This window comes from Pogona vitticeps, chromosome 2, assembly GCF_051106095.1.
Source record: "Pogona vitticeps strain Pit_001003342236 chromosome 2, PviZW2.1, whole genome shotgun sequence".
Lineage (NCBI taxonomy): Eukaryota > Metazoa > Chordata > Lepidosauria > Squamata > Agamidae > Pogona > Pogona vitticeps.
In genome coordinates, this window is record NC_135784.1 from 4,587,618 (window position 1) to 4,598,475 (window position 10,858).

Below are 10,858 nucleotides of genomic sequence, written 5' to 3' on the forward strand. Positions count from 1 at the left end.
TAAGACACATGACATAAGTCGGAAGGGTTTCTTGCTGATGACACAACCCACAAATTGGTACACAGGTTTGCATTCCTTGTTATTTTGAGTTTAGTGGGTTGCATGGAGATCACAGTAGCAAGACTTGCATTGGCAGGAAATAAGTCAGAAATTTACAAGCGTATTATTAACAGATCGTTCGTAAGCGATTATAGCAGGTGAAAAAGACCCGTCCTAAGAAACGGAAGCCATTCTCAGGGATGCCACTCAAAAATACCTCAAACTAGATTATGTCATTGCTAAATGGGTGTCTATCCATCTCCCCTCCTCCCCATCTACAGCTACCCTTGAAAGAGGGAGACAAAGACATGATCACAGAGAGAGAGCAATTGTCCTGCGGGAGGTCTTGTCTTGGGCCCCTAAGAAGGGGAAGGGGGAGAGTCATGCAAGACGATGGGACTCCTCAAGCCAGAACAGCAGGGGCCCCCCACCTCTGCCTTCCACCCTTCTTCGGGATTCAGGAAACAGCTCTGTCTGCTGAGAGCCCCCCCCCCCCGTCCCAGAGCAGAAAAGAAGAACATCAATACTGAGGAGGGGAAGGGTATGCGGGGAGAGAGGAGAAGGGAGAGGGGGAAGACCTGGCAGACCAGCAGGGGATGAGGATCCCGATGGTATTTCTGCAGTCACCTAGCCCGGGAGGAGCCATTTCTCCCTCCTTTCCAACCTCTGCATTCCCCACCTGTGGAACCTCACAAGGTCCCAAGAACAACAACACCTCCTTGGCCTCAAGATTTTGGCCCCCAAATCGCAAGGAACATGCATCGAACCAGGACCTTGCAACCCTACCTGTAGTCCCAAAGTGCAAGAGATGTGCAAAAGCTCAGCCAAAGCAGGAGACAGGATGAACAAGAGACAACTTCAGGCTTCTGGAACAGGAAGGGGGGAAGGATGCTGTGAGTCCTTGGTGGCTGGACTTCCTCGGCTTCTTCAGTGCCTCCCCATCCAAGCGTCGGGCTCTTCTAAGTGAAAGAACGGTGGCCATAGCTGGGAAGGAAGGCTGCTTCTCTGCATCATGCGATGCCATTGGACTGGGGAGGCCTAGTCCATGAGGGCCACTATAGACAGAGGAGGAAAACAGAGAGACGAAACAGTGAAGGGGATCAAGAGTGGCAGAGAACAATCTCAGGTGAACCTCATTTAAGAGAGACAAAAATGGTATCAGAGGACACTGACTGATGTCCTTGAGCAGGAATCGCTCCCAATCTGCAACCCTTTTGCAGAAAACAGCCGTGCAAGGCATCTCAATACACTTTCAGGTGGGTCATTTAACTCTAGTGGAACTGCTCCGGGAGGTCCTGGTTTAGAATAGAGAGCCCTATAGGTTTCTGCTAGCGTATTGGGTGAAAAACCAAAGAAAAATAGAATACAAAATGTTGAGGCACCTTAAAGACTAACTGCGGTATTTTAACAATTTTCTGGACTTTTCTACCAAAGCTCACATTAAAATATGTCAATTCATTTTTAAGTTACCAGAACATTTTTTTTTCTTTTCATTTTTTCTTTTCTCTTAGATCTGGGATGTACTCAGGGAAGGAGAACACTCATTTAACTCCAGTGGAGCTGATCCCTTCCCCCCCCCCCAAATCGAATGCTCCTCGTTTGCTTCTTGACAGACTCTATGGGCTCATTCTAGTGAGGATCAATGGCTGAGGTTAATCTGGGTTGGAACCCTGGTCTGTTTTCCCAGAGATCGAGAATAGCTTCTTCCTGGGTTCCTATACCTGTTCACTCAGTCTTGTGTAATTGACAACTTTGGTCAGTTTCCTCTTTCACCCACAATTGACAATTATGTACAGCCCCATAGGAAAGGGGCCTGTTCCAGAGGCACAGAACAAACAGGCATATCAGGGGACGGGAGTGCAAAAAGAAAAACTCTATTTGCAAACAAGGGAAAACAATCTTAAAAAGGAGGGGAAACAGGAAGGGTTGGATTGTATCTCCGGTAACATGGTTTGGGCCTCTTCAACAAACCCCAGTCATCAGGAGAATGAAGGACCTCTTGAATAGGAGTCAGAAGGAGGTGTTGGTGAGCCCTAAGGATACAAAGCAGGGAGAAGGAGTGGCAAGAGCTACCCCTGCCATGACCGAGAGGCTTCTGGGAGGTTTTTTTTTTCTGAAAAAGAATTGTAGTGAGGACAAATTACCTGAAGGCTGAGGGATGACATGGCCTGGAAAAGAAAAGAAAGAAGGATCAGTTACAATCCAGAGCCCATCCATGGGGCTGCCCCCTTTCCCATCAGCACCTCTTGGCTTCTAAGGTGGGAAATACCCCACATTGCAGAAGGGCCTTCTCAGCTCTTCAGAAAGATCTTGGCAGGAACCCTGCCATTTGTACATCTGATTCTCCTTGATCTGTACACAGTTTTCTGCACAGGTTCAGGACAGCTGAGATTAGAGCATCATCCTGCAAATGTTTCTCCTCCTCACTGCGTCCAGTCAGGTTTCTGCCCTTTTCAGTCCTGCGTAAGACTTGCATGACAACTCAGACGTAAATATATATTTGTGAAGTTTCTCAGTCCTCCAGGTGAGGTTACCTGGAAGTTGAGTCATGTCAACTGGGCTTCTTTCTCAGGAGATCAAAATGTTTTCCTCCTCATCCAAGTAGCTTTGAAGACTGAAGACGCTACTCCAAATATTATAGAAAGATTTCAGCCTCATAAGAAGGAAGTCCAGTTGACACGACTCAGCTTCAAGATAACTCGGAAGTAAGTTCTCCTGAGCTCACCTGGTCTTCCTCTTTCGCATCTTTCCCAGAATGATTGTGAACTGAACAATGTGCAAAAAGTCTCATCTTTAACCCATCCTGAAATCTCGTAAAATGACCTGACATTTTTTTCTACAGTGGTGCCTCGCAAGACGATTGCTTCGCATAACGACAAATTTGCTTTACGATGAGGTTTTCGGAGCAGTCTTGCTCTTCATTTAACTATGTTTCCTATGGGCGATTTTCGCTTTACGATGCTAGGGACCTTGCCTCACAAGACGGTTAAATTTCAGGTCCCTGTTTTTCGTTTTACGATGTTTTTGACAGCTTGGTCTTGCATCGCTATACGAGTCTTTTAATGGTCTCTGTTTCGTTAGACGGCTGTCTTCGCTTGGGAACCGCGTTTTGTTTAACAATGTTTCCTATGGCAATTTTCGCTTTACGATGACAATCCGTTCCATTGGAACGGATTATCAGGTTTTCAATGCATTTCAATGGGAAAACGTGTTTCGGAAGACAATGTTTTCACTTAACAGCGATTTTCGTGGAACGAATTAACACCGTCTTGCAAGACACCACTGTAGTTTGGGAAGACTGTCCTACTCCCAGAAAGAATCATGATCTATTTCTTACAAACTGAGCTTGTGAGAGCTTTTGCCTCTCTCTCTCCCTTAGACACACACACACACACACACACACACACACACACACACACACACACACACACACACACACACACAAATTTCTGCTGGTATTGCCCCACCCTCCCACCCTCTTACCTTTCTTATTCTTCAGGTACAGGACGAGGCCAGGAGCCAGAAAGACCAGCCCCAGCACAAATCCTGCCACTCCTGTCCACATCTTGTTCTTGGCCGAGTCCGATTGTGGTTCTGCAGAGAGAGAAGAGGTCTGGGGTCAGATGGAAGGGCCAGGCTCAGGATCCGCCCCTCAATCCCGTGAGTCCTCAGCCCCTCTGAGACGCTGGCCCAAATGAACTGGGAAGGGCGGGGACCTCTTGGCGAATTTCAAATCATGCCTTACCCCACTGGACGGTGACGGGCTCCGGGAAGCTGGCGTGCTCCACCTGGCAGGCGTAGACGTCTCCGCGCTCCGGCTGGGCCTCCAGCATTACCGCCATCTGGAAGGTCCAGTCCCCATTCCGGATCAGGTCCGTGGTGAACACTCGGCTCTCATCTTCCTCCTTCCTGTTTCGGAACCAGGTGATTTTGATCTTCGAGGGGAAGAATCCGTCCACGGTGCAAATCAGCAAAGTGTTGGGAGAGTTCTCCGAGGGGGTGATCTCCACCAGGGGCTGAACTGGATGGGAGGAAAAGAAGGCACAAGAGGAATGTCAAAAGATGGGAGAGGAGAGGAGGAAGTAACAAGGACTTCTTGGGTTGGAGGGACAAAGAGCTCGTCCCCCTCCCTCACCATGTCTATCTTACTGGGAAAGAAAACCCACTTCCAGATCAAAGAATATCATTTCACAATAACCTGTTATCTTCCCCACACCCGTCCCTTCTGTAATCCTTACAAATGTTGGTTCCACCTAAAGGGGTGGGGTTAAGAAGGAGTGGGGCTGTGAGTAAGAGGTTTGAATCAGAAAGAGTAGGAGAACTGAAGAGGCCGGAGCCACTGTTGCCTCTTGGGACTGGCCTTTGCTGATTTGAGCTAGATAGAATTCTTATACATTTTTGTTGGAGGGGTGAATTCATGATTTGCATACAACTGATCTGATATTTTTTCAGGGTTTTGAAGAGTCCACATTTGGAGCTGGGTCCTCTGTATGTTGGACCTCTAACCCAGATGAAGAGGTTGTCTTTGATTTTAATCTGAATTTTAATTCAAAAAGGACATATGAACCATGCAACTCTAAGCAATTTATGGATCGGTGCTGTTGCTGAGGGTCTGGGTCGACAAACTGTCATGTTGCAAGCACTGGTCATCTCCCGGATTGACTACTGCAGTGCTCTCTACGTGGGGCTCCCCTTGAAACTGATCCAGAGACTACAGTGGGTTCTGAATGCTATGGCCAGATCGGTGTGAGCAAATTTGAGCATATCCCTCCACTTCTGGCTCATCTGCACTGGTTACCCTTTGGATCACGTGTAAGGTTTAAATTCTTGCAGGTAAAGTTCTCCAGAGTTTCAGATCACGTTACCTGGCAGAGAATCTGACCTCAGTGTCATCTGCTTGACGTACCAGATCCTCCCAGACCAGGCCACCCTGAAGGAAGCTGGAAAGTCTCCTATTAGAGGCAGGGCATTCTCTGTGGTGGCCCCATCTTTATGAATTCTGCTTCTGGAGAAAGTAAGCCTCACCACATCCCTTTTCACTTTCAGAAAAAAAAACACAAGACTTTTCTTTCTTGGGAGACCTTGTGTACTGATCTGGGTTGATTTTTTAAAAATCTTTTTTTTATTTTTACTTTAATTTTCCTATTTTTAAGATTTTTTTAATGTCTCCTCAATCTCCCATCCTGCTATGTTGTAAACTGCCTTTCCCCCATTAGGTTTTTTGCTCTCCCTGTGTTTTTAATCCTCCTTGAATTTTATTTGCTAAAGGCTCCTTCGGGTGAGCATCCCGAGGCAGGCCCATGAATCCTCTACCAAGAGGTAGGGCCTTCTTTGTGGTGGCTCCCACTTGATGAACCAGCTTCCGGAGGAGCTCCGCCAAGCCCCCTCCCTGTGGACTTTCAGGAAGCAATTAAAGACATGGCTTTTTTGGAGGGGCTTTCCACACTGACCCCAGATGACCTCCTTTCCCCAACTCTTTTTCCTTTCCCCTCCTCTTCTTCCCTCCCCTCTTTTTTCCATCCATTCAGGGATTAGTGGTTGCCACCTGGTTTTTATTAGGGTTATTGCTGTCGGTTTTAATATCTTTATCTTTATTTTCTATTTTACAATTTGTAATCCGCCCAGAGCAGTGCTGTGGCACCAATGGGAGTGGGACACAAACGAACAAATGAACGAATGGAAAGAACAAAAAAACAAACAAACAAAAAAACACACAATGGTGGAAATGACATTTGAACTCAGGACAGAGAGATGATAATACCCAATGCTGTTCCTTCTCAGGCAGAATGCTACCTATGGCCCCTTCTGCGATCTGGGCCCATGAAAGATGCCTGAGTACTGTATGTCTTTTTGGAGGGGAAAGGCTCTATGCCAGCAAAAGAGTCAATGGATTTTGGAGAGGGATGGGGTGAAAAGGGATATAAGTTGATATTACTGGCCAGCTAGTCCCAAAGGATGAAGGAAGCAAAGGTGGGGAAAGTTCAAGGTGCCGTGTGTCTAGTCACTATTGAATTTGTATTTTAGTTTTAGTGCTGTTGTTTGTGTATTTTCTTTTATTAATAAATATTTTTTAAAAAGTGGGAAACTTCTGAGCAGACCAGGAAAACAAGCCGAGGAAGTAGAACCCGAAAGGGTTCAACTGATAGAACCGGCCCTTTCCATCCCACCCCCCCAAAACCTCCAAATGTTCCTCTTTTCTTGGTTGACAGACTCTTTGGGGGTGTTGAAGGCCCGAGGGAAGTGGTGGGTCTCAGCCTCCCACTTCCTGGGCATGTTCCCCCCCTCGTGCTTTACTGGGAAAACCCCACGCCCAGAATTCTAAACACACACCCCCAACACACACACATCTGATCAGGAACCCCACACCCCCTGAGAGTCCTGCCTGACGGGGGGGGGGGCTGAACGGGGTGATGGAAATGAGGAGACCCCCTTCCCTCCTCGCCTCCCCCTCCCGCTGCGCCCCCCCCAAAAAAAAACCACCTGCCGACCCTCCTCTCTCTCTGGGCTCACCTTTCCGCTCTCGGGCGAAGGGCTGGTAGATGCCGTAGTTGTGGGAGCAGAAGCGCTCCACCGCCTTCCGCGCGTCCTCCACGATCTCCCTCCGGCTGTTCCAGGATTGGGCGTCGGGCTCCCCGAGGGTCGTGACGGCCTCGTATTCCCCGCGGTCCCCGCGGTCGCTGTCGAAGCGGACGAACTCCTGCCGGTCGTAGAAGTAGCGGTCGAGGAAGCGCACCCGCGGAGGAGGGCCCGATCCGGCCTCGCTCCCGTTGGACTGGAAGTAGCACTCGGAAGTCACCTGGTGCAGGAAATGCGCTGGGGGGGGAAGGATCGAGGGGAGAGGGAGGGGGCGGAAAGTGAGCGGGAGGTCCCGGAGGGACGACTGAAGGAGCCCCTCTTCCCTTCCCCGCTTCCCGCAGCTCCTCCTCTCGGGAAGAAGGCCGGGGGACAGCCGGGCGGGCGGCCCTTCCCGCGGGAGAGGCTCCTTCTCGCTCCCCGCCCCGTCTCTCTCCCCCATCAGGACCGGGAAGAGTGGAGGCGGGGGGGGCACCGGCGGGGGGTGGGGGAGGGAACGCCACCTTTCTGGGAGCCGCGGCTGCTCCCGAAGGGCCAAAAGGAGTGCGGATGGGGGGGGCTGAACTAGAGGTGCGCGGAGGGGGGAAGGTCATGTTGGGGCAACCCTTCGACCCCCACTCTACCCCCCCAGCGCCGCCACCCCAATAAGCCCCTCGAACAAGCATGACTTTCTATGACCTGTCCAGGACCCATTTAATAAGGAAAATGCGTTGGGGAGGGGCGGCTTTAAAGCATGTTTGAACTGAAGATCCCATTTCGAAGACGAGGGGCAAAGCGCGGTGGGGGGGGGGGAGAGAGAGCAGGATCTTCGCCGGAGAAGAGCCAGCCTGAGGTGCTCTCGGGGTCCAGCTTTCAGGCCCCTCTTCTCGCGGGGGGGGGGGGAGAAGTGGGACCGGAACAAAGGCATTCGGTAACAGACCTTGCTTCCCAAAGGTGGAGGGAGGGAGGGAGGGAGGGAGGGACCTCTGGAATACATCGGGGGAACCCCGACCCACCAAGCAGGGCTCCCTGTGATGATAACCCCTTTTCTTTTCGGATCGGAAAGGGGGAAGGCGAGAAGAACGAGAGAAAAGGCGATGATGGTGGAGTTACGAGCGAAAAGGAAGGAACTAGAAGGGTTACCCTATGGAAAAGCTAAAGAGGGATCAAATATATTTGAATATATTGGAGTAATAAAAATCAGAATGGGCATAGAAGTAATAAAATGGAAGAAATACTACAAGCTTTTCAAAATTACTATGAAGATTTATATACAAGCAAGAATTAATGGATCCTTCTCTTAACTGGGAGGAGGTAACAAGAGGGGTACCCCAAGGCCCAGTCCTGGACGTGGCGCTCTTCAATATTTTGACTAATGACTTGGATGAGGGAGTGCAGGGAAAGCTTGTCAAATTTGCAGATGATACCAAAGTGGGCGGAATAGCTAATACCCTAGAAGACAGAAACAAAATTCAAAATGACCTTGATAGGATGGAGCGGTGGGCCGAAAGCAGCAGAATGAAATTCAACAGGGAGAAGTGCAAAATCCTGCATCTCAGAAAAAGGTTTTTCGGGATCTTTGGCCATGTTTTGGAGGTTGTTCTTCCTAACGTTTCTCCAGTCTCTGTGGCCATGGGCATCTTCAGAGGACAGCACCCGAAAAACCCACAACCACCATTAGATCCCGGCCGTGAAAGCCTTGGCGAATACAAGGGAAAAAATTGTTCAGCTTGAACTGCTGGAGGAGAGCTTTCCAGATACGCCCAACAGCCAGAAAAAGAAACAAGTGGTTCCCGAAGCAAATCAAGGCTAAACTCTCTCTGGAGGGGGAAAAAAAGTTAGAAATGTGGCTGTCCTACTTTGGGCACAACATGCAAAAGTGGGATTCCCTAGAAAAGACAATAATGCCGGGAAAGGCGGGAGGCAGCAAGAGAAGAGGAGGACCAAACGCAAGATGGATTGATTCCCTAAGAGAAGCCACGGGCCTGAGTTCATAAGCGCTCATCAAGGGCACATCTTCGAAATCAGGGCGTTTTGGAGGTGAGCACGCCAATAATAAAGTATGAAAATAATTCATGCCGATTAAAATCATTGCTATTCAATTTTTTTTTTCCGGGAGGGGGAAACACCTGAGGGCAATCACCCTCTGGCTCCAACGAGGTTTCCTTGGCCAATGGAGAGGTTCTCAGCCATCCTATTCCCTGGGCAGACGATCAAAGGAGTGTCAGCGGCCCCTTTAGAGGGTCTTCAAAGGCCACCCCGTAAAGTCTGCGAAAGAAATCCCGAAGAGCGACGCCTGAGCCTGGGAGCAGAAACGGAACGAAGCCTCCTGAGGTTTTCCCCACCTCGAAGAGGGGAGTCCACGGAAGGTTCCCCCCCTCATAAAGACGGGCGTCCTGGGCTTGGTTTCCGGCCCCCGCTGCTCCCACCCTCCCCGCCCATCATCCCCACCTCCAGGGGAGATGGGCATTCGCTCACCTGGGGGCTCCGCCGCACTCTCCGCCCTCCGGGGATAGACCGGGACTAAAATCCCCATCATCCCCGCCACCAGCAGGCCCCCCAAACGCATCGCCGACCCTACGCCGCCTCTTCCTCGATAAAAAGAAAAAAGAAAAGAAGGGACACCCCCACCCGACCTCGACCTTTCCTCCTCCAAGTCCCGACAGGGACTTTCGGGGCTCAGCCTCCGCCCCACCCCAGGGAAAAAGACCTTCGGCCGCCAAGCACCGCCCCCTCCACCTTCGGGACCTATCAGCCGTCAGAGCGGCAGGAGCGTCATCAGTCGCCATGCAAGGAAGCGCAGAAAGTCTCCCGATGGCCAAGAGAGGAGCCCCTCCCGCCCCCTCCTTCTTGCCTCCCCTTCGCTCTCCCGGCGAGGCTGCAGGGCGGAGTCGCTTCTCCTGGCAACAGGCTGGTCATCCCCAGGGCCTTTTTCCTATTGGCCCAGCCCGGCTGGGGGCGGGGACGGGACGCTTCCCTCCCCCTCCCTCCCAAGGCAATAGCCCGAGGGAGCGCCCGGCCGAAGCCCTCCTTCCCGCCGCCGCGCCGTCCTCCTCGCCCGCTGCCCGACCGGCCTCTGAGATGGCGAGACCCGCCGTCCGGTCCTCCCGAGGACCAGCCTTTCGCCCGAGCCTCTGGGCGCTCCTGCTCGCCCTCCCGCTCGCCCGGGCGCTGGAAGGGGAGGGAGGGAGAAGCGGGGGGGGGGCGGAGGAGATGGAGGCCCCGGGAAGAAGGGGAGGGGGGAGCTCCGGGAAGGCACTGGCCAAGGGAAGCAGAGCGTGGAGGGGGAGCCGACGAGGGACCGGGAGGGGGCCCGATCCTACCAAGCACTACCTTGCCCTCCAAGGCAGAAGAGGTCCCCCCCTGTGTCCCCAGGAGCCCGACGGGTCCTCGCAACACCTCCCCCCCCCCGCGCCACATACACGCCCGATGGGCTTTTGAATTCTTCGTGGCCCGCAACCCTTGGCTGGGAGGAAGCCCCATCGACGTCCACCGGATTTACCTCGGAGTAGAAAGGCAGGAAGGAGGATCACTCGGTGCCTCCGCTAGAGAGGAGGAAAGGCAGGCATGATGGATCTTAGCCCGGAAGGGTTCGGATTCCCCCTCTAATCACCCCCTTCTTCTTCTTCTTCTTTTCCAGATAACCAAGGCCGAGCCAGGCCACCTTCTCTCCTGACCAGAGGCTTCCTCAAAGCCCTGCTTCAAAAGGGGTACCCTTTATACAACCTGCTGAGATTCCATTTCACACTTCACAATGCTTGAGATTCTGGTGATGAAAGTGGGAGGGGGGGGCAAACTGCTGATTTTCTACAAGGGAAGGCGGCAAATTTTAGAGTGCTAAATTCTCTCTGCAGTTCCAGGCACAGGATTTGCCCCCCACCCCTCCTGCCCTGTGAGGCTCATGGCTCTGTTGAGGGTTCGGGGCCCCTTCTGTTCTGCTTCCTGGAGGAGGCGGGAGAGACCAGGGGCTGGAGGTGCGGCTTCTTCATTTCATAAATCATTTCTTAGCCGAGAACTGGGTTTGCTCTTTCTGGATCCCTTTTGCTGATGGCGCTTGGTCCCAGAGAAGGCAGAGCTGGGGGGCCACCTGGGCCATCTCAGGTCCCTGTTTTATACTTTCTCCTCTATTCCTAAAGAGGTGTGATGAATAGAATCCACATTTTTCCAGAAAGAGGCTTTGTCTCTCCCTGTACTGTTGCAAAACCACAGGAGAGGTGGACTTTCCCTGTCAGCCATTCAGGCATTGAAGAAGGGGGAGCCACGGGGT

The 10,858-nt window shown here is 51.8% G+C and overlaps 1 protein-coding gene across 1 annotated transcript; it reads right to left on the reverse strand.

Annotated features, from left to right (window-relative positions):
* Positions 1 to 72: 72 nt before the first annotated feature.
* On the reverse strand, positions 73 to 9,309 carry LOC110090811 (H-2 class II histocompatibility antigen, E-S beta chain-like). The gene is made up of 6 exons (XM_078387343.1): positions 9,070 to 9,309; positions 6,550 to 6,852; positions 3,785 to 4,060; positions 3,523 to 3,633; positions 2,184 to 2,207; positions 73 to 1,094 (listed from the first exon to the last, which is right to left on the reverse strand). The coding sequence occupies exons 1-6, from the start codon at positions 9,158 to 9,160 to the stop codon at positions 1,078 to 1,080; spliced, it is 822 nt and encodes a 273-aa protein (XP_078243469.1). The 5' UTR covers positions 9,161 to 9,309; the 3' UTR covers positions 73 to 1,077.
* Positions 9,310 to 10,858: the final 1,549 nt, after the last annotated feature.

Coding starts and splice junctions, on each gene's coding strand:
- LOC110090811 (XM_078387343.1), bottom strand. CDS start 9,160: ATGCGTTTGGGGGGCCTGCTGGTGGCGGGGATGATGGGGATTTTAGTC. Junction 6,853..9,069: donor GAGTGCGGCGGAGCCCCCAG/GTGAGCGAATGC, acceptor TTCCCCCCCCAG/CGCATTTCCTGCACCAGGTG. Junction 4,061..6,549: donor CTTCGCCCGAGAGCGGAAAG/GTGAGCCCAGAG, acceptor CCTCCCATCCAG/TTCAGCCCCTGGTGGAGATC.